Below are 23,842 nucleotides of genomic sequence, written 5' to 3' on the forward strand. Positions count from 1 at the left end.
CCAAATAGGAAGAAATAAGCGAGATCCCACCCGTTTCTGCAATCTACGATCTCGTGTAATCTTTGACCATTGGAAATCCATATCACCTCAGATTCGTGGAGTGATGCCTTTAAGCTTTCAAAACAATCAATCATCTAATAACCACTATTGAAACAACTTTGCTATTAAAAAAAAACAATTCAGTTATTTTTCTTAAGCAGTATGCGACAGACGTTTCGCACATTTCTACTCAATCTACTCATTTCTTTTTCTCTTACTCTATTAATTTCACTCAATTATTTATTTCAGCTCATAATGAGGACTATTATAATCCTTTAATTTAATTCGCAGAATGTAGTGTGTTTGAACTTTCTGTAATTAAATCAAAATATGAACGACGAGGTATCTTAGCGATATCAGCACAAGGAACAAGGGGGTGTGACGTGGTCGATAAAAGGTTCGCTATGGCCGCATCGTCGATGGTTCGAAACCGTCTTAGCACCAACCAAGCCTTTCGTCCTTCAGAGATCGATAAATTCGTACCAGACTTGCCCGGGAGGATAAAAACACTGACTTCATACATCGGCTGGCCCCTGCAAGCCATTTCATAGGTCAGCACGCGTTCCGGAATATGATTGAATGATTTTGCAATGAATTTGAATTTTGAAATTTTTGAAAGAAATTGAAACTTTGAAATTTGAATGAATTTGAATTGCCATGAATAAAAAATGTTTTGGCGCATCGTGAACGGACTGATACGCCGGGGACTTTACCCTTTTTATGAAAGGCAATCGCAGATTTTTGTGAAAGCTATGAAATCTCTGGATACAAAACCTAAGATGACTTCGGGTCACAGAAACAGAATAAGGTACAGGATAGCAGGTCCCTTTGCAGCCAACATCTATAGTAGAGTCAAAACGACATGAAACACAGTGTAGCTGCGCAAGCGGTTGCGCTCGATGCGCAGCGGTCGCGGTGGAGCGCAGTGGTAAGCATCGAGTGAGGAGCACTGCTACCAGCGCTCATTGCTGCAGTTCACTTCACTGCTGATGTTCCCACCTTGATTCCAACCGCTGCGCTCCACCGTGCCGCTTCCAGCGCAACCGCTTACGCAACTGCACCGTGCTTCATGTTGTTTTGACCCGACTGCACATTCAAAGGGGACCTCATCTCCCAACCCAACCGTAACCATCATCAATACTTAATCATTTAATTCCCCTACCACTAAGGAACAGACCATGGATGTTCGTCGGATTTTCTTCTTTCTTTCCAACCGTGCTTCAATTTTCGAATGTATTTTCAGTTTGACTCCATAATCGATATGCAGTAAGTAAATCTTCAGATGTCTCCTGGACTAATCCCAGTGCCCTATCAAGTGTTCTACATCTTAATCCCGACTATTAGTATTCTCGGAAATTCATTAATTGTCTATGTTACGATAAGATGCAAGTAAGTAACCTAATCAAAAGATTTTTTTTTGTAAATTTGTTAATTTAGACATCTTCGGAATGTTTGCAACATTTTCATCGCTTTAATCTCGGCTGGAGATGTACTGCACATGATTGCGCACTACATTACAATAATTTCTCACAGTGTGTAGGTTTTTCTTTCTGCTTAAGAAGGAAGGAATAATCCGCAGTTGTCTACATCAGAAAATGTATTAGACGTCGTCCGATTGAAGGCATCACCCCACGAATTTGGGGTGGTGCGGGTTTCATGCGGGTTATGCCTCGGGGTCGTATACTGTGGGGGGGGAGAGTGATTCTGTCCATTTCTTACTAATTGCCGTAGAAAAACATCCAAAAAAAAACAAAAAAAAGGTGCGGCTTCGAGCGTTTTGGGGTGCCATTGCAACGAGTTCGATTGGAGCGCGCCAGCCTTGTGCACGCGCCGCATCTTTCGGGCCGCTTTATACGGCAATTAGAAAGAAATGGGAGGAATTACCTTTCTCTCCATAATCTACGATCCCATATGCGAATATTTCACCTGAAATCCGTACCACCTCAGATTCGTGAGGTGATGCCTTTAAACGTCCTACCTGCCCAATAAGGGCGGTGTAGCGCAATCGATAAGAGGATCTGCTATCGGTACAATCGATCAGAGGTTCAAATCCATCCCAGCGCAAACCAAGCCTTTCATCCCCCGAGATCAATGAATTGGTACCAGACCTGTCTGGAAGGGTAAAAACGCTCACTTGATCATCGGGTGGGATCCCCATGTCATTGTAAGGGCCAAAACCTCAACGATTACGAATTTCAGTAAAATGGCATCCCAAGCGGATTGATACGCCAGTGATTTTATCGCTTTTATCCTTTTAAACTAATCTCTGGAGACATTTTTAGGACATCTGCACCTGAAAAAATAATTATCTTGGAGTCATATACTCCATAGTCGGATCCATAGCGAACTGACATCTGATACATTTTCGAGAAAAATTTAACGAAAGAAAAAACTGAATTACGATCGGATTGCAGAGCTGAGCAAAAGTCAACACGCGATCCCGCAATTGCACCACAAGTCAGGTCGCGTCGACACGACTGGGCTCGGCGAAAATTTTCAATTTGAATCATAATTCAATTTTCAGGAGCAGTGATCACCAACTACGTCAAGATATCTGCACTTATGCTCAGCTTATCCCTCTTTTCGGCTTATTCTTTTCATCAATGTTGCTGTTGGGTGTAGCTGTGGATCGGTTACTGTCGTTGCAAAGATTTTAGTAAGCATTAAAAAAAATCCTTGAAGTACAGTTGTAGGAGTTCAGAGCTGTGAAGCTGTTTATTGAAGTGTTTAACGATCCGAAAATGTTCTCTATGTTTCAGTATTTTTCTGGTGGACATTCACAAAGCTGCTTACATGTCCGTCCAAATTGGATTATCATTTTTTTTCGCGCTTTTCATGGATATCTGGGCTTTCATCGCCTGCACTCCTGAACAGTTTGTCCCTTTTTACCTTTCAGGAGGGGTTACTGTGGAAAGAACCAGTACCTACACATTATTTTTTGCTGATGTCGTTCACGAACTCTATCCATATTATAAACGTACCGGGTGACAATGAAATTCCTGGATTTGAATCAACTAGCGAGGATAGAGGGGCGAGGGTTCGACATCCTTGTACAAAAAACCAGGGTAGTATTAATTAATTTATTATTCATTTTATAATTTATTTTTTTTTTTTATTTTTTTAAAGACATCACCCCACGAATCTGGGGTGGTGCGGGTTTCAGGAAAGTTATGCCTATACGGGGAGAGACTATGGGAAGGAGTGTGATTCCGTTCATTTCCTCCTAATCGCTGTGAAAAATAGCCTGAAAGATGTGGCGCCTGAACAAGGCTGGCGCGCTCCAATCGAACTCGCTGTAGGAAATAGCGTCCCGGGACGCTCGAAGCCGCATCTTCCAGGCCGTTTTTTACGGCAACTAGGAAGAAATGGACGGCATCATAATCCTCCCCATAATCTACTCTACCGTATAGGCATAACCTACCTGAAACCCGCACCGTCTCATATTCTTGGGCTGGTGCTTTTAAGGAAGGCTGCGTTTTATTACGGGTTTTCATTCAGTCATGTTGCAAGTATGAACGTAACGTAACTAAATGGATGATCTACTTAAATCTTTGAGTAGTGTTATATTCACTGAAACACATTATGGGGCCGGATGGAAGCATGGACGAAAAAATGTGAATGCTACTACACAAGAATCTACCGCTCAATCCAAGAGGAAATCAAAAATTGATAGGATCTTCATCAAAAAGAGCAAACTCTTTTTGATGAAGATCCTATCAATAAAAAAAGGTCACATTTTGCAGGAAAATTATAGGAAAATCTTCCATCTTTTATAAAATGGAAGCTGCTTCAAAGTTTAAGAAAGAAATTATTGGAGTGGGCTGCGGTAAATGTGCCTATGAGCTCGACAAGAAACTGAATTGCATTTAATCTCGTCGGCGGGACCGAAAAGAGATGGTCCCGCAAAAGTTACGTTTTATAGAGTACAAACCAATATCACCATGTATTTTGCAGGAGATTTTCTTGGATATCCTTTAGAAAAATTCTTCAGAAACTCCAGATGTGTAGAGAATCAGTATTTCAGAAGATTGGTTTGTGCTGTGACTGGGCCACTACAAGGAACTGTTTATAATGTATTTGCTATATCGATCATGGTGATTAATATCCTCATTATAATCTGCTATGCTGTATTTCTAATTATTTTGAAAGGAACCAGTATAAGTAAGTTGGAGAGCAAATTTACTATTTATTTACGCTTAAAGGCAGCATACCACGAATCTGGGGTGGTACGGATTTCAGGTGGAGTATCCGTATACGGTGTCGTAGGTTATGGAGACCGGGGTGGTTCCGCTCATGTCTACCTGAATCACTGCAAGCAGCCGCCCAAAATGCTATTTTGCACGACGACATCTATTGCAACGCTCCACCCCTTGCGCCGCCTCTGCCCTGCGATTCGTTGAAAATCAATTTGGACTGCTCTGATAGGCAGAAAGTGACGGTACGCGTGAAAGGATGGCGCGCTTCAATAGAAGGCATGGTACAAAACAGCATTCAGGGGCCAGCTGCTTCCAGTAATTCAGGGAGAGATGAGCGGAACCACCCCGATCCCCATAATCTACGACCCCGCATACGGATACTTCCCCTGAAATCCGTACCACCCCAAATTCCAGAAATATGTCTGGGAAAGCAATAAATTTTCATTTTAATTCTTGGATGGAACTTGATTCAAAACAAGTGAATCTTGGATTTTTTACGTACACATGAAGGGAAATTAGAACGGATTGGTGTCATTCATGCGCAATGAAGTTCTCCTCAGGCTGTTTTGGTGGCTACCTCGGGTCTAGGTAAAGTTTGGTCAAAGTGCGTTCATTCATACCGGAACACGATGTGTTCGGAGAATGGCGATCCTCAACCGCTTGCAGATGATTTTAGGCCTGAGTTTGAATGGTGAGTGTCCCAGCGCGCACACGTTAACTGTATAGTCGGATCAGAAAGACGTGAATCACGAGTGTAGTTGCGGTGCATTTGCGTACTTGCTCGAAACGGCACGGTGGTGGCAGCAGTTGGAACTGAGGTAGGACCGTCGCAAATGTCTGCAGCGATGGGTGCTGCCAACAAGGGTTTCATAACGCTCGTAGCCGCTTCGCTCCACCGAAGCGCCTCGAGAGAAACCGCGTACGTAATTGCGTACGTGGTTCATGTCGTTTTGACCGCACTACAGATCCGTTAGCAGCACAATGGATTGTTGGTGGCGAATTTTTGATCAGTATGTGCTTTCTTTTTAGTTTTTTTCCGATCGCACAACTTCTTGATGAACGACAGGTGAATGATTTGCCTCTCGAGGTAAATTTCGAGTAACTTGGCTGACAGTGATATCACTCTTTAAAGACGTCACCCCACGAATACGACGTGCTATGGATTTCCGATGGTCAAAGACTATTCGTAGGCGTAGATTGCAAGAACAGCTTGGAAGCGCTTCGAGCGTTCTGAACGCTATTTTCTACGACGACTTCTATTGGAGCGAGCCGGCCTTGTGCACGCTTCGTACCCTCCAGGCCAGTTTTTTTATGGCAGTTGGTAAGAAATGGACGGAATCACCGTCTTCCTCACAATCTACGACCTCGTAAAAGCATAACCCATCTGAAACCCGCACCACCCCAGATTCGTAAGGTGATGCCTTTGAAGAAGACGATGTGATAAGAAGTGTCGTCGAGAAAAATGACCGAACCGTCCCCGCCTGAGGTAGGTCAAACATGGACGCTGCCTATTTACCACGACTAGCTCTCCTCCTCCCAATCTTATATTGATTCCACTTTCGGGACATCATGCTCTTCTTTATTATCAAATATTGTTCTTAGCGGCAGGATTTCTGGCATTTCAATTAATATGGTCTGATGTATCATAAGGTCATCACTCCATCAGGGTTCGACTTGGAGCATCAGTCTTGTTTTATTGTTTTCTTGATTTTGTTTATTATTTTTTGTTTTATTGATAGCCACAATGTTGATAGCACCGAGAAACCTATGGTTTAACGCCTAATCTTATTGTTTACGCCTGATCTTATTGAACCTAGCAACTGGATCAGTGATCAGTGAGATAGAGATTTAAGAACATAGTTAAACATCAGATGTTGCTCATTAACCATATCTCTTCATCCTTAGTTGCTCTCCCTGTGTACTGACACAATTTCGTCTTTCGAATCTACTCTTGAGATTCCTAGCACCCGAGGTCCCCGAGCAAAAAGTCCCAAATATGTGGTCAGCGGTTTTTGTTAGACTATTTTGATGCAAGTAATGTTTCCTTCAATCCTAGAATAAGAAGACTGACGCGATAACGGCGTTCGTTTGTGTTAATTTCAACTTTTTCAGATAATGACACAATGAAGAACATTTATCGTTCACTAATTATCATCAGTCTAATGACAATATTCGGATGGTTTAGTACAATGATTGTCGTTGGCGTCGGTCAACTTATACATTTGGAAATTGATCGAGTATATGTGAACTTGTTGGCTGGACTTTTTGTCAACTTCGCCTGCGCTATGAATTTTTTTGTGTACTATGCAGTCAGGTAGGTAAGCACTGAAACAATAGCAAATATGTGCGGGCGAATGAATGAAAGTGAATAAATAAAACTAATAAAATCAATAGTAGTATATTTAGCAGTGAATATCGCCGAGTATTCGACAAATATCTTCACATCAATTCTTTGAAAAGAACTGTCGGAATAAAAGTTCGAAATAGTAGTGATTTGGTTTCAATAGCACCTTCGAAGACGGTGGCAGAGAACGCAGTATCGTCTACACCTCTGCGAAAAGAAAAATGAGTCCTCCTAATGAATTGATATTATTATAGTTACAAGTAAGTACAAGTAGTAAGTACAAGTACTCTTCTGTGAACTAAGTATACAGTAATAGCGAACGGTCATAAAACACGTCATTTTACATAAAGTACAATTCTTGTTCTATGTACTGTACTTAAAGGCATCACCCCATGAATCTGGAGTGGTACAGATTTCCTGTGTACTGGTCGTATACGGGGTCGTAGACTATGGGGAGGCGGGTGATTCCGCCCATTTCTTTCTAATTGCCGTAAAAAACGGCCCGGAAGATACGGCTTCGAGCGTTCCGGCGCACTATTTTCCACAAGGAGTTCGATTGCAGCACGCCAGCCTTGTGCGGCGCCGCATCTTCCGGGCTTTTTTTACGGCAATTAGGAAGAAGTGGACGGAACCACACCCCTATCCGTAATCTACGATCCCGTATACGAATACTCCACCTGAAATCCGCACCACTTCAGATTCGCGGGATGATGCCTTTGATAGTGAAATAATTTTTGGTGTATTGTATTATCACTTTTTGAATTTTACATAGCAATGTGGCATTTTGGAAATAAATGTTCGAACTTTTTTGTCAGAACGCAACATAATCAAATTTAAAAAATTGTGGATTCCATGTTCCCTTACATGATTCAGCACAAATTCATTAAAAGGTAGTTTTATCCTTGAGCATGAGAATAAGACAGGACAACATGACTGCACAACAAAGCGATGCAATGCGATACAACGAATAATACAATAACACAATAGATGACATAAAGGATAAAAGGATAAAGTTTCTGGCGTAAATCAAACCGCTTGGGATGCGCCCCTACGTTCACTTCAATTCAGAGGGGAGCAGCCGATGTGTCAAGTCCGTGTTTTTATCCTCCCAGACAAGTCTGCTACCAATTTAGCAGACCCCCGGTGGGATGAAGGGTTTGGTGAGCACTAAGCCGGATTCGAACCTCCGATCGATCGCGCAGGCAGCGGAACCTCTCACCGCTACACTATACCTGCCCATAGATAATGAAATATAAATGAGTAAGTTAATGGCTACGTGGTTACATAGCGTTCAGATTGGTCCCGCGCCCTAGTATGGCTGCGTAGCACCCCGAACTCTCTTCTTGAGGCGCGCGACCGACTGGTGCCCAGATAGTCAATTTCGAATTACCATAAAACACAACATTCAAATTCATAACGAATTCAAATTTAAAAGGTGAAAAGTGTAATTCGAAATGGTGCGCATCCAATGAGGTGGTGAATCAGAACCGAAGCCTAGAGCGTTGAGTGCTGGTCGGGAAAATGTTACAGTAATCCTACCTTTGACAATATCCCTGTCTTCGTGCCTACTCCATACAGTCCGATCACAACTATACGAACAGATTTAAAAAAAAAAAACTGTCTTTCGTTCTAGCCTCATCTTCTGAACCAACCCTGAGTTTTTGTGAAATTTTGAGAGTGGCTTCATTCTGCTTAGGTCTGGAAGAAGGAATAAGCCACAAGTGGTAGTGTGATGACTTAGCTCAGCTGAAGATACACCGCATCCGAGTAGTCGTGACATGAATCCGTAAAAAGTCCACTAGTGTCTGCTGCTCCTATTCGGAACGGATCCTTGGCACGTAATCCAAGTTCAACTTTCAGAACTTTCTTTCTCGCTGAATCAGTTAAAGAAATTCGCTTCTTAATACTTATATTCACTTTCTGTTAGAGGATCATCATTTTACCATTTTTCACCTTTAAGGTTGGGAAATGTTATTGGTTGCGTACTAAAGACTAAAGTCTCGGATTTATCCAGATCTCAGATCTCAGACAGCTTTGATCGCCACAACAGCACTTAGGAGGAGCATTAACATACGCTGATCTCATATAATCTGATGAATTTTGAATTTTTAATGTAGTTAGTTGTTTCCCTTCGTCTCAGGTAATTCACACCTCCTCTAATGCAATTCTTTCTACTTCTTCACATGTGATAGATCCAGTCTCGTTTAACCTCGATGAGGTAATCTACTGTTCAAATCGCAAAAGTCAGATCTCTTGACAAAGTTCATACAACTTATTTCATCGCAGATGAAATAGGACTGTGTATATCGCTTTAAATACTAAATATTAATATTAATATTTAAATATATATATATTGATATTATTATTATATTTATTATATAATAATAAATATAATACTTAGCAGATAAACAGTCAATTTTTAAAGCGATTTCGCAGGGGATCGTTGATGTTCTCTGTCTTTTTTCGTTTTTTTTTTCCGCGAAAGCATCCAGCCATCACACTTACAGACTGAATCAAAGAAAAATGTTACCTTAAAAGTATGATCTCCAGTAAAAAAAAAATTTCGATTTTTCCGATAATCATGTTTATTCTCTTGTTTACATCCACACCCAGAGAAGAATGTTTACATCATGCATATGAACGATAAACCAAGTGAAGTACATAAATATGTATACATATTCGGTCTTTTTAACGTTGCCGAACTCTCATCACAAAAAATAGCGAAGAAAAAAACAAAGAAACAACTACTCGTGAAATTTGATTTATGTTCGTGGAACAGGTTTATTTTCTTATTAATCAACAGGCGTTGGTTTTGAGCGAGTTGACTGAAATTCTGAGGCGCGGTCCATTGTTTTTGTAGCTATAGACGAAACTACTGTAACTCCAACTGCTTTCTTCACACGTCGAATGAACAAATATTCATCGAAAACTTGTCGATACTCATTGCTGAAAAAAAAATCCGAGAAAAAATTATTAAGATTTGGATTAAAATACAGTGTATAATCCAAAGTTTAAGAAGATTAACGTAAAGAGTGTTCCTTTAGGTAATATTAGTAAAAAAAAAGACAAAGTCACTAGCGTATCAATTCATTTGGGATGCGCTAACTGCGCTTTTACTGCAACTCTTAATCTTTGAGGTTTAGGAATGTGGGTTAGCCAATACAGTGATTCGCGGGGGTTATCCAGGATGTTAAGTCACTGTTTTTATCCTCCCAGATAAAACTAGTGCCAATAATCTATTGACCTTCTAATTTTCTTTCCTAAACTTTTAATCGTTCTCGATGTCCGTAAACACCATCAGAGTGGATTAATTCCTTGGATACCCGCTTAATAGGTTAATGGACGATTTTCCAGAAATCACATCGGCTAGAGAAATTGGAATTAAATTTTAGACATTGCATTTCAGGTGTGAGGAATTAAGTAATGCTAGACAGAAAGAGGATTGACAAAAAGTTTTGTGCACAAAAAGCACTAATTATCGATAAAACTTTGAAAAAAGGGAAATAATTAACATGAACTGAAGCTAGAAGCAATATGAAGAGCTTTGTTGGCACCAGAGCAGTTTCGAAAGTTCCATGGCCATGCGGTCACAGTGGACCTCCTACCGAGTGTGCCACACCCGCCCCTAGCTAATATTAAATTCTTCGAATTTCCATAGATGCTCATGTTATATTATATCCTCATATTTAGGAAGAACTAATCCCTCAGGGTTTCTTACTGGTCCACTTACTCTTCATTTGAACTCACCTCACTGCATAATAAACGAAGAAATTTGTAGCGCATGCAAAGTTCACAAAGAGGCCAGCAAGTAGATGAACATAGAGTTGTTCCACTTTAATACGGAATATGTTTGCAAAGGACGCAATAAGCATTGTGCTGAACCAGCCAAATATCACTGTCGCACTGATGATGATTAGCGATCGATAGATATTCTTCATAACTTGACCGCCTATAAAAAATGGTGAGTTTGTACGCTCATCTGTATATAGCGGCAAGAAAATACCAACTTTTTTATGAGGAACTTCCACCAGTTAAAGGCATCACCCCACGGATCCGAGGTGGTGCGGATTTCAGGTGGAGTATTCGTATATGGGATCGTAGATTATGGAAAGAAAAGTGATTCCGTCCATTTCTTCTTAATTGGCGTAAAAAACGGCCCAGAAGATACGGCTTCGAGCGTTCCGGAGCGCTATTTTCCACAACGTGTTCGATTTGAGCGCGCCAGCCTTGTGCGCGCGCCGCATCTTCCGGACCGTTTTTTTACGGCAATTAGGAGGAAATGGACGGAATCACCTCTCTCTCCATAATCTACTACGAAAATTATTGGTTCTGTCTGGTAGATCCCGCATACGAATACTCCACGTGAAATCCGTACCACCTTAAATTCGTAGGATGACTTTGAGAGTAAATGTCATTTTCTAGGGGAACAATAACTCAAGTCATAGCTTGCATTTAGTTTGTATGCAGGTAGTAATTCAACAAAAACTATTATATTTCTAAATCCAGAACATTATACAGGGATAAGACGCGTTCACCAGCCAGACAAAAATCTTCAGTAAAACATGGACACCTTTAGATGAAAAAGAAGCAACGGCTGAAGGTAGGCATTTACCCTACTTCATTCATAGCTCTGGAAAAGGTGCCCTGAGGCAGCACAAAGTCGTTCCGAGAGAACAGTCATGGTCGTTTCAAAACCTAAGCGAGTCTGAAAGAATGGAGAACGTGCGGCATCTCGGCTTAACTGTGCTTGGTTAACGGAAGAGCTGGCAGTCCATCCAGATCACTGTGGATGAGGGGTTTAAGGGTTTTCTGAAGAAAATGTGCACGATTCTCACAATTTTACCCAAACCAGGCAGAAAATGCGCAATCTGCGGAGAATGACCCTGTCGAATCCAATTTTTAAATCGCACCACATCGAGTTGGTGCAACAGCGCCAATCCTCCCATTTTGGCGCTTTCCGCCATAGCCACAAGTTTGACACTTCTGGATACGTCTCAGAGCTTTCTGGAATTTCTTTACACACATTCCCGCGCACGCACAGGACAGAATAACTCCATTATTATATGCCATGATATTTCTGACCTACCTTACTAGCAGTCTGACTTCTTTTACTCTGACTCTGAATAACTCTACCAATTAATCAGTAAAGTTCCTGAATGCATCCTGGTTGTTGTGGAAATCCTTGACCTCGTCCATGCTTTATTTAGATCCTCTACACTTGTATTTTTCTTGAAGAGGAGAACGGAAAAACATGGATTTGAATGGCTGACAACGTTAAATCGGCCAACCAACCCATAAGACTTAAAATTTAGAGTATTTTTTGAAAAAAAGGTTGTAACAACTCACTCATTTGAATTTTCCTGACCTGAAGAAGGAAAACTGTGTAGCACAAAATAATAAGGACATTAATTACTATTATTAAATTTACAAAAACATCGTATAACAATCCACGCATTGGTGCTGTGACAACACAGACAACCATTCTAAAAAAAAAGTTACTTATATCACTCCGCATAGAGTTTTAGTAGAGTAAACAAGTATTTTTGAAATGATAAACTAAAAAAAATATTAGTATACGAAGAAAGAGGGCACTCACTCGTTAGGAGTTGCTTCAACGGCTGCCCAGATAAGCATCCCAACAGCAAATATTGTGGCAGGCAAAGTTTGTGCAGTTACGTACTTGATTTTGTATTCATCTACCAACTGCTTGCTGAAATAACACTGGTCCTCTACTTTTTTGCAATTTTTCGGCACTAGAATACCGTTTCCAGCACCATAACCTTTTCATCCCTCTATCGCGAGGGATATGTGCTGTATTTAAGTGAGAAAAAAAAAAACTCCTGATGATCAGTGCAGTTGTCATTTAACAACTTTGTTGAACACCACGAGCTACCCAACTTTTTATCCAGACATTACTATTCTAAAGCTTTCCTTTCCTTTCTAATGTACTGAATACTAATAATATAATATACTCTATTATACTGAAAATCCTAAAATATTTAGCTTGGCTTCATTTCCTTTCATTTTTATTTTTATAAAAGGATTTGTTTGAAACACGTGACTACTATGGAAAGCATAAACTCCTTTTGTTTGGAGGTCGGACCACAGCAGAAATTGACGCGACTTACTAGAATGTTCGTAGGGAAAGTAGTCGATCTATAGCGACATTGAGGAGAAGAATCGAAGAGAAAAAGAGAGCAAGTAGTGGAATCGACTGCCATAGCACACAAATATTTTGTCGGATCACATGGTCATCGATGCTGAATTGTGAATTAAGAATTAATTAAGAATTAATTAAGAGTTGTGAATTGAGATTTTCTGTGATTGGACTGTACAGAGAAGAATTCGAGGTGTCGCCAACTTGTATACAAAAATTTTAAATCTGATCTTGTAGGAAATATCATCAAAAAAAAAATAAGACTTACATGTTGTGCGAGATTATCATCACGTACTGTGCAAACATATGCAGTAAATCACCTAGGGATATGAGTCCGATAAAAATATTACATGGATTTCGGAGTCTTCTAAAATAGAGTTAATTTATTATTTATTTAATTAAAATAGAGCCAGCGTACAATACAATAGAGTACAATAGAGTACAATACAATAGAGCCTGTAGAATAAGTCTCTTTATTTTTACTATTGAAAAGATCAAAAAAGAATCCTTTAGGGTATTTTTTTGGAAAAAATGTGCGTTTGTATGCTACAACTGAAATAATACAGTATTTACCTATAAGCAACGCTTAATTGTTTTAAAACTGATCACCTGATCATCAGAAAAAAAAAGTGTTGAGACATACTTTCGAAAAATTGGAACTATTTCAAAAAGAAGACGCTTGGAAGTCCAGGCCCATCTAAGGTTTTTGAAATGAAAACTCAAAGTTAACATTTATGTAAACCATACCGAAGTAAAATGAGAGGACTAAGGGATTGGTATAATACGGTAGTGATATTAATTTAATTTACTTGATTTGATTATTATAGCATTATGAATTGTTAAAGGCATCACCCCACGAATCTGGAGTGGTACGGATTTCCGGTGGAGTATTCGTATACGGGGTCGTAAATTATGGGGAGGAGGGTGATTCCGTTCATTATTTTCCAATTCCCGTAGAAAACGGCCCGGAAAATACGTCTTCGAGCGTTCCAGCGCGCTATTTTCTACAATGAGTTCGATTGGAGCGCACCAGTCGTGTGCACGCGCCGCATCTTACGGGGCCGTTTTTACGGCAGTAAGGAAGAAATGGACGATGTCACCATTCTCTCCATAATCCACTATCCCGTATAAAAATAATCCACTCGAAATCCGTACCACCTCAGATTCGTGGGGTGATGTCTTTAAATGTTGTTCACCTGGATCGTATAGTAACATAGACGATAAAGGCATTGCCAATGATACTTATAGTCGGAATGAGGATATAGAACACTTGGTATGGAACAGGAATAATTGGTGGATAATACATGAGTGTATAGAGACTCTGGAAAAAAAAATTGGGGTTTCTGCAAAAATCCTAAGAGAAAGTTTGTCAGCAAGAGGAGAAACACGGTGGTAGTATTAAATGAAAATGGGTGGTAAAGAAATTTTTGTCAGTGGTTCCGCTGGTTTACGAGGCAGCGATCCATTCGTTGCGCCTTCTTAGCGTCAGTGGATTCGTTACTGTAACGGTTGCGTGAACATTATTGCTAAAACAAAGCGGTTGGACGTTCTTTTTTTTTCAAAAAAAAAGACTGCCTTTGCCTTTTCTTATAAAAGCAGGTGAAATTACTAATAATTATTATTACGATAACACCTTTAATCCTTTCTACATTCATTTCTGGAATGCACTTAACTTATCTGCCTGATACCTTTTTTTACTCTGTTTTTTTGGGCTTCTAATTTCATATTAATGGAACAGCAGAAATTCAAAGAGCTGTGTTGGAACGCGGGAGAAAAAAAAAACAAATTTGAGTAACGTAAAGCAGTAACAGATTTGTGATCAGAGTGTTAATTCAGGGTTTGAGAACTAGTGAGAAGAGATCAACGATGAAAATTTTTTCGAAGCGCTACAATTAAGAATTCATAACATTCACTTTATTTTTGAGACGAACAAAATAAGTCATGAATTCCCTCGTAAAACCGCAGCCTCGTAAGAAAAATGGTCACACGGGGGTTTTTTGAGGGCTTTTAGAAAGCGCTTAACTGACACCATTATAATCGCTAGTCTACTATTACATTCCTTATGGAATGAGAAAGCCTATAAAGCATAAATAGACCCATTTAATCTCGTTAACAAAGTTCAATTACATATTACATAATGTGCATTTTATCCTAGAAACAATAGCGTTCAATTTATTGCAAGTGTAAAGTCACTGAATGTTTTTGGTAAGATTTTTTTGATAGAATGATGTTGTACTCTAACGGGTGAAAAACGAGAAGGCAGAAATTGGACGATTTCAATTTTTTTCGCTCAATTAACACGTGCTTGAGATTATTATGAACGCAATCAAATCACACCTTTTTAATAGCTTTTTTGAGTCATTGCGGTTCCAAGGGAATTCATAACTTATTTCGCTCCTCTGAGAAATGCGGTGAGTGTTGTGCCAGCATCCTTAGAAGTAGCATTTTGAGGTTTATTTCAACGTTGGTTCCGTCTCACCAGTAAGTCTCACATATGCGCTTTCGTGTGAAGTAAAAGTGCTATAGAGTTTGTACAAATTCAGAAATTAGAGAACTCAATGATGTCAATAGCCTCATTTTGTCTAATGAGACAATTCTTAACATTCAAAGCATTTTTTTTTTGCGTTAAGATAGCCGTCCAACAACTTTCTTATCCATTTATAGTGCATGGTGAATTTTGTGTCTATGTCTTAACTTTGGTAGAAAAATTTTTTGAGATATAATGTTTACTTCAAGCTAAGGAGTACGTCACAAACTTATATATCTTGTTTATATGTTTATTAGTGCTGAACTGTCTGCTTCGTTTGTTGTGAAAGTGACTTGATCAAAAGCCAATCTTTAAATGGGGAATACATACGGTAATAATTTCACTCCTTTTCATTTCGTTAGAAAACACTCATCTTACCTCTTAGCATTTTATTTAATTGCTTCCTCACACTAACATAAGAACGTTGTGGTCTTTCACATATTGAGGGTTCAAATAAGTTTTGAGGGATTTGTAAAAGATGGCGTAACCAGCATTAAATCGAATCGCATCCATCTTGTAACTATTCTATTCATGTTGAAACGTTGTCATCTCTCTCAAAAAATTAGTATATATCATTTCTCTTAAGTGTAAACGACATACTTTTTTTTGTGCCTTAGCTGTGCCAACCGTTGTGCCAACAGAACACAATTTGCGGGAAGAGCTGCCATTTTGTTCTAATTTGAGGACAGGCTGATGGACATGATGACGATTGCTGTATGATATAAAAAGGCATCAGTCACACGAAACTGAGGTGGTACGGATTTCAGGTGGAGTATTCGTATACGGGATCGTATATTATGGAGAGGGAAGTGATTCCGTCCGTTTCTTCCTAATTGCCGTAAAAAACGGCCCGGAAGATACGGCGCATGCACAAGGTTGGCACGCTCTAATTCCTTGTAGAAAATATTGCGCCGAAACGCCCGACGCCGTATCTTCCGGGCCGTTTTTTACGGCAATTAGGGAGAAATGGACGGGATCACCCCTTTCTCTATAATCTACGATCCCGTATACGAATACTCCACCTGAAATCCGTACCAGCTCAGATTCGTGGGGTGATGTCTATAAGGGGAAAATCAAAACATGTGAGTACCGCGTCTGGCATTTCAAAAGTGGCGTTTTTATACCAGCGACAAAGAACTCGAACTGGGTGCATCTGCTGCGATCAGCTCTGAGTGATCTACTACAAGCTATTCCTGCCTAATGAAACCATCACTGCGTAAGATCACCAACTATAACTTATGCAATTGAGCTGGCCATTAGCGCTCAAACACCCCCAATATGCCAAAAAAAACATGACAAGCGATATTTAAGCACGACGACGCTCGCCCACATGTTGCAAAAGTCGTTCTGAAAGCGCTTCATCGGAGATTTCTACCCAGGCACCCAAGCCGCTGTATTCGCCAGAATTGCCTCATTCCGAGTACCGATTGGTCCGATCGATGACTCATGCCACGGCCAAACTCATGCAGTCACTTCTTAGGCAAAACTTTGGTTGATCCTTGGATCACCTCAAAAGACGAGGGATTTTTTCAACTCCGTGTAATCCGATTCTCGAAAAATGGAAAAATATCGTAACTTACGATGAACAACTAAACCCTAATGCCTTCAATGAAATGTGTCACACCAATTCCTCTGAATAAAGCATAAAAGTTACAAAAAACCCCTTACGATTTGTTTGTACCCTTAATACCTCAAGCTGCAAAATCTGCAAAAATTTGATGTTTAAGCTTAAATCTGTTATATTTCTTTTTGTTCGTCGATTGCATATAATTCTTTCAAACTTCTCTTTTCTATTAATATTAAATTACAAGCTCAAAAAAAAGTTCAAAGACGAGGCAAGTTACATAGGTGTTTTTTCTTAGTAAAACCAAGAAGGAGTGACAATGATGTCGTATTTGCACCTGCTTGTGCCAAAGCACTTTTATAACAAAAAAGCTGAAAATTCTACAGTCAACAATAGCGATGGTAACAATTTACTCGGACACTCAAAAACCGCGACCATCAAACCGCTCCTGGTTCCTCTTTTTTTCCCCGGAATTTAAAGATTTTTCTAGAATCTCCATTTTTTCCAGGGTTCCTTTATATTATCCACCTATCATTCCTGTTCCATACCAAGTGTTCTATATCCTCATTCCGACTATAAGTATCATTGGTAATGCCTTCATCGTCTATGTTACTATACGATCCAGGTGAACGATGTTCAACTATTCATAATGGTATAACAGTCTAGGTAGCACCGTATCGCATTATTCTCTTACTCATCTCATTCTGCTTTAGCATCGCTTACATAAATAATCTGTTTGAGTTTTCATTACAAAAAAAGATCGGCGCCCTGGATTTCCTTCGAAGTACCTTACATTTTAAACGTTTTAAAAGGATGTCTCGACACTTTTTATCTGATGATCAGGCGGCAAGTTGAAAACGATCACTTATTTGAATACTTAGATGGCCTGCCTTCAGTGGACGTTCGGGCCTCAATTTCTTTTCCACTCGTTTCGATCTCTCGCCATTGTCGTTTTAGTTTCAGTTTCATGGGTGACGTTGAAAAAATTCTTGAGCCATATCCAGCTGAGCTCTCAGCTGGTCCATCCGTGCAGCGAACTCATCACCTGGTCCTGTTGGCGTTTTCCTTCAGGGCCTTTTGGCATCCACTTTAGCGTTCTTTTTTTTGTTCATCTATCGTCGATTCTTTTCATACTGCGGTCGGCTCATCTAAGTTTTGCTTTCGATATACATTCTGCTGAGTCGCGAAGACGGGACACTGTTCTTAAGTTGCACATGCGAAGACCGACTGGGCGTTGTTTGCGCCGGTTAAACTTCAGAAGGCATCTCTCGAGGGATTTGTGGGTAGTTCCTAGATCTCGCAGCGGTGTCCCATCTTCGCGACCCGGCAGAATACATTTCGAAAACAAAGCATAGATGGCCCAGCCACATTATGAGAAGAATCGACGTCTCCGCTGCATAACAGAGCACTGGAAGAACTGTCGAGTCGAACAGATGGGCAGGAAATGGCGGGTCCCAGTGAGCAGGGTACTGAGACAGTACACGCGCTGGAGGGGCAAGAAGAGTTTTCCCCAAACTAAGCAGCCCTGCCATGGCGAGCACAGTTTTCACCACAGATCGTCGCCCAACCTATAGGGATCAGGGAGCCACCTTGCGACATTTTGCTAAGACGGTAGTGAATCCTCCACAGTTCGGAAGAGGAGAAGGATGTACCTTCTGCAGAAGGATGTACCTCCGCTTTGCATCGCAGTTCGACGCCTAAGTGAATACTGGATTATTTCCACTGTGGCATACACACGCACAATTTCTCCAACGAATACGTTGAAGGATTTATTTTTGATCTACTCAACAAGAAAATAAAAAAAAATATGTGGAAAATTTTACGCTCCAGACAAATTGGCTCTATTTCAGAAAACTGCGAAGCCCATGTAATATATTTATCGGACTTATATCATTATGTGATGTAATGCATATGTTTGCACATTACGTGATGATAATCTCACATAACATGTAAGTCTCCCCTTTTTTTTAAAAGATACCAAATTTTTGCATGTGAAATACCGATACCTCGAATTCTCCTCTGGAAGATTCATCCAGAATGAATCGCTTAAAATGTTGCATAAAGCCATTTAGCCTTATTAATATAGTATTTAAATACAGTATGCCTTATGTGAGCGTTTGGACATTTCAAGGTGTTTATCCAGATTTACAATCCTTGCGCTTCAGCATTGATGAACACGTGATGCGACAAAATATATGTGTGCTATGGCAGTTGATTCCACTTCTTGGACTTTTTTTCTCCTCTATTCTTCTCCTAAACATTGCTGTAGATCGACTTCTCTCCTTGCGAACATACTAGTGAGTTGAGTCAATTTTCCCCGCAATCAACTTCAGAATAGGTAGAGTTCATAGTAGTCACGTGTAGCAAACGAACGTCTCTATGCAATAATGAAGCCAAGTTAAATATTTAAAGGCATTATCCCACGAATCTGCGGTGGTGCGGATTTCAGATGAGGAGTTCCTATACGGGGTCGTAGATTATGGAGAGGAGGGTGATTCCGTTTCTTCCTAACTGCATTAAAAAAAACGACCCGGAAGATGCACAAAGCTGGCGCGCTCCTATCGAGCTTGTTGTGGAAAGCAGCGCGCCGGAACCCTTAAAGCCGCCGCTTCCGGGCCGTTTTTTTTACGGTAGGTGGAAAGAAATAGACAGGATCACCCTCCTCTCCATAATCTGCGACTCCGTAAAGGCATAACCCATCGGAAACCCACACCATCCCAGATTCGTGGGGTGATACCTTTGAGGTTTTCTCAAGTACACACCAAAAAGAACAGAGAAGCACCAAACTGGTAGTGTTTGGATAAAAAGTTGTGGTAACTCGTGGTGCTCAACACAGTTGTAAAATAGCAATTGCCTTGATCATCTGGAGTTTTTTTTTTCGCCTAGAAACTACACGTACGCCTCACGATTGAGGTATACAAATGTTTAAGGGGCTAGAGACGGTACATTTGCATAAAAATTGCAGAAAAGAATAGTACCAGTGTTATTTTAGCAAGTATCTGATAAGTGAATATAAAATCACGTACGTAGCTGCTCAAACTTTCCCTGCTACTATATTTACTATAGGAATGTCTATCTGGATAGCCTTTGAAGCGACTCCTAATGAGTAAGTGTGCTCTTTTTTTCATTCAGAAATTGTTTTGGACCCAACACTTCAAAAACACTTGCACTAACAGTGGTAAGGTATGTATTTTTTTTAGAATGACTGTCTGCGTTGTTATGGCACCATTGCGTGGCTTGATATACAATACATTTGTAAAATTAGTTATAGTAATTAATATCCTGATTATTCTATGCTATACGGTTTTCCTCCTTCAGGTCAGAAAAATTCAAATGAGTGAGTCAAATTCTTTGTTCAAAAAAACATTCTTAACTTTGATCCTTGTATGCTATCCAGCCGACCTGACTATACTAATAATTCAAATCCATGTTTCCAAGTTTTCTAAGGTGAGTACTGCTGAGAAGGTCAGAGGTCGCCAAACATCATACGTTATAATAACTGGTTTTTTCTGTCACGTGCACGTGAGTGGAAGTGTGCGTAACGAAGTTACAGAAAGCAGAAGCGTAGAAGTGGCATCGTTATCCTGTAACTCCAAGCTTTTTGAAGCCTAATTCAATTCCATAGAGAGGGACCTTCTGTGTCTCTGACTTCTTGGAACTTACAGGAAAAAAAAGTTCAAATTTAATAAGATTTCTAGACTTTCTAAAGGTAATATGAAGACAAACTCACTCCCTTTCTTCATTAGAATACCATACAAAATCCCATGTACTTCTATATGACTCTATCATTCTTTGACTTATTCGGTAATTTCGACAACTCACACCACTCTTTTTTGCATATTTCCTTGTAACTGCGCAATTCTTTGCGTCTCTGTTGCTAGGAGAACATCTAGGACGCTTGTCTGCGTCTTCATGAACGACTGGAGCGTGACCTCGACGAGGTATGTTCGCGTTTCCGCCGGCATATCCACTGGGCACCTTGTGTCTCGGAGGCATTTGCGAAGAATCCGCCGACACCCTCTTTGCCGTTCCCGAACGAAGCGATCACCAGAGAATGTCTGGAATCCAGGTGTTTAGACTTTGAATGTAATGATGGAGATCCAGAAAGCGTAGTACAGCTTAGAACAATATCCCGTTAGAACTTGGAATTTACTTCTAACTCTCGAAGTTTTCCATAAATAAGGAGAGTTAGTGTTTTTTTTTTTGGGATTGCATGCAGATGAGTACATAAGAGCTATAATTTCTTATAGACAATGGAGCTATGAAGAGTATTTATCGATCGCTAATCATCATCAGTGCGACAGTGATATTTGGCTGGTTCAGCACAATGCTTATTGCGCTGCTCGCAAATCTGTTCCGCTTTCAAATGGAACAACTTTATATTAATTTACTTGCTGGCCTTTTTGTAAACTTTGCCTGCTCAACGAATTTCTTTGTTTATTATGCCGTGAGGTGAGTTCAAATGAAAAGCAACCAATGTGGCAGGAGAATGTGAGTTTTTATTTTTTTTTTACAATTTCCACAAAATTCAAAGAAAATATTTGTGAAAATTAATACAATTCAATAGTACATACACATTAGAGCACGCTTTACGTTATTTTCGTCAAACTTTTGTGTTCCATTTTGAGATAAATCACGGCTATTTTCTCAGTTTTGTTTTTCAGCAATGAGTATCGACAAGTCTTCGACAAATATTTGTTTATTCGACATGTGAAGAAAGCTATTGGAATCACAGTAGTTTCGTCTGTAGGTGCAAAAACGGTTATTCGTGCATCAGAAGTTCAGAAATCAGCAAACACAACAACACCTATAAATTAATGAGATAATAGATCAGTTCCATGGATGTAGATCAAATTAGCCGATTCATTTTTTGTTCTCCCTTCGCCAGTTTTTTTTCTGCACTGATGGTTCGTCAACGCCAAAAAACCAGATATATATCTATACATATTTGCTTCGTACCCCGGGGCGGGTGTGGCGCAGTCGGTTAGAGGTCCGTTGTAGCCACACGGTCGAGGGTTCGAATCCGCCCCAGTGCTCACCAAGCCTTTCATCCCTCCGGGGTCGATAAATTGGTACCAGACTTGTCTGGGAGGATAAAAACACTGACTTGATCATCGGCTGGCCCCCGCAAGTCATTGTATAGGCCAACACGCGTTCCAAAACCTCAACGATTACGAATTCCAGTAAAATGCGTTGACGCATCCCAAGTGGAATGATACGCCAGAGACTTTATCCTTTTTTATCCTTTTATTTGCTTCGTATGTCGTATGTATGTATCGTATTCATTTTTTTTTTTTCACAATGTGTACATGTATGTAAGGAGAATCAAACGTGATTGTCAAAAAAAAAAACTAGAAAAAATTGTTCCACTGAAAAAACGAACTTTTCCAGCATATTTTTGTTTGATTCGACTTGTAAATGTGACTGCCAGATGTTTTTTTTCACGCGAAAAAAGGTGAAAAACATCAACAACCATCAGGAAAACCGCTGTTAAAGTTGATTTTTCACCTGTTAGGTAAGGTCAGTGCGCTGTACATGAAATGAAATCTATAGGACATCATCAGGATATTACTTGATGGGATTTGAGCAACCAATGAACCCATACGGGATGAAGTGAAGCTGGCTTCACCGGAAGTGACAAATTAGAAGAAATTTGTACTGCATTAGAGGAGAGGTGAATAACCTGTGAATATGACACGGAAAAACAACTGAGAACTACCCAAAAAAAGTCAACCGATCGAGGATGTGTTAGATCAATAATTAAAACACCTCCATAGCCGCCTAAGTACTGCGATCGCGTTCAGATCAGAGACCTGAATTCGCCATGAATTCGCGATTTTTCTCATGTCCAAATTAATTTGTTTTCATTTTTCGAGAAAGATGAAAAGACAAAAAATAAAATATAGAAAAATATCATGTGTTAGAAGAAACAAAAAAAAACAAGATATTAAAAATATAATATGTTGTAGATAGCAGTTGTGAGCAAGTGCGAAGAGGTGTGAATCTTGTAAGCTAATTTCTTGGATGTTAGGATCCTCAAAACTAAATTAGAGGCATTAAAAAAATTGATTTGTCTCTTTGATTAATTTGTTAAGTAAATCCGACAAAAATAAACAGAGTAGAAGCTTTACGGAAACGCAACTACACTGAAGGGATCAAAATAGGTCCAAGTACATAGGAACCAAAAAATTCTACTGTCATCGTTCGCCACGTCGTCCTTGTTGTCCTGCACAGAACTTTGACCTTTTTATTCAAAAAATTGTGATCTTTGTCACTATCAGCAGCACCATCGAACATTTCTTATTTCCAAACAAAAATTTGAGGGAACTGCGGGACTGTTTCGCCGGTGAATAGTTATATTGTGGTTGTTAATTTCATTTTCCAAAAGATGGCATGTTCCCTAATTTATAGGTTTTGTTTTGTTCGATCTCAATACTTTTCAACAATTTTCATGACACGAGAAAAGGAGATAAGAAAACTCTGGGAATTGGAAAAATTATATTGACATATCAGATGTTCTTTCGGATGAGAGGAAGAAAAGGAAACGAGAGGGAAAGAAGAGACGGCAGGTATATAAAGGACCAATAAAAGGAAAGAACCTGACGGGAGTTAGGATGAAAGACGAAATGGACACAATATTGTGCTAGGATCTCTTACTTTTTTTTGATCATCCGCAATCGATTGCGAGCAATGTGAATAGTTCAAGAAACTAGAAAGTAAAAAAAAAACAAACAAAAAGAAACATAAGCAAAAAGAAAGCTAGTTTTTTTATAGGCAAAGGTAGGAGGTTAAGGATCCTACCTCCGTCCTTAGCCTTTGATGAAGAGTTATCCATGCTTTCGAATAAACTCCTCTTATAAGTAGATTCATATGGTCCATACCTCACCTCTGGGTCATAACCATGAAAGTAGTGAGATGTAAGTGCTATAACAATAACTTTATTTAGCTTTTTCTTAAGAAACTATCTAAAAAAACAAGTTGGTTATTCATTTTTAACCTCTATCCTTTCGTTTGA

At 39.7% G+C, this 23,842-nt stretch overlaps 4 protein-coding genes across 5 annotated transcripts; 1 reads left to right on the top strand and 3 right to left on the bottom strand.

Annotated features, from left to right (window-relative positions):
• Nucleotides 1-1,321: 1,321 nt before the first annotated feature.
• On the top strand, nt 1,322-6,804 carry RB195_004004 (uncharacterized protein; the record flags this gene model as incomplete). The annotated part of the gene is made up of 2 exons (XM_013442219.2): nt 6,425-6,549; nt 6,642-6,804. 2 exons carry the CDS (start codon nt 6,425-6,427, stop codon nt 6,802-6,804), a joined length of 288 nt encoding a protein of 95 aa, XP_013297673.2.
• A 2,567-nt stretch (nt 6,805-9,371) lies between these two features.
• On the bottom strand, nt 9,372-13,042 carry RB195_004005 (uncharacterized protein; the record flags this gene model as incomplete). Of its 2 annotated transcripts, XM_064201916.1 has the most annotated exons (5): nt 9,372-9,525; nt 10,327-10,455; nt 12,176-12,289; nt 12,708-12,839; nt 13,005-13,042. In XM_064201916.1, 5 exons carry the CDS (start codon nt 13,040-13,042, stop codon nt 9,372-9,374), a joined length of 567 nt encoding a protein of 188 aa, XP_064057797.1. The 2 variants fall into 2 exon arrangements, with proteins under 2 accessions (XP_064057797.1, XP_064057796.1); XM_064201915.1 differs by lacking the exon at nt 10,327-10,455.
• A 5,032-nt stretch (nt 13,043-18,074) lies between these two features.
• Nucleotides 18,075-18,359, bottom strand: RB195_004006 (uncharacterized protein; the record flags this gene model as incomplete). Its single annotated transcript, XM_064201917.1, has 1 exon — nt 18,075-18,359. One exon carries the CDS (start codon nt 18,357-18,359, stop codon nt 18,075-18,077), a length of 285 nt encoding a protein of 94 aa, XP_064057798.1.
• A 2,286-nt stretch (nt 18,360-20,645) lies between these two features.
• Nucleotides 20,646-23,706, bottom strand: RB195_004007 (uncharacterized protein; the record flags this gene model as incomplete). The annotated part of the gene is made up of 2 exons (XM_064201918.1): nt 20,646-20,885; nt 23,629-23,706. 2 exons carry the CDS (start codon nt 23,704-23,706, stop codon nt 20,646-20,648), a joined length of 318 nt encoding a protein of 105 aa, XP_064057799.1.
• Nucleotides 23,707-23,842: the final 136 nt, after the last annotated feature.

Source organism: Necator americanus, chromosome IV (assembly GCF_031761385.1).
Source record: "Necator americanus strain Aroian chromosome IV, whole genome shotgun sequence".
Lineage (NCBI taxonomy): Eukaryota > Metazoa > Nematoda > Chromadorea > Rhabditida > Ancylostomatidae > Necator > Necator americanus.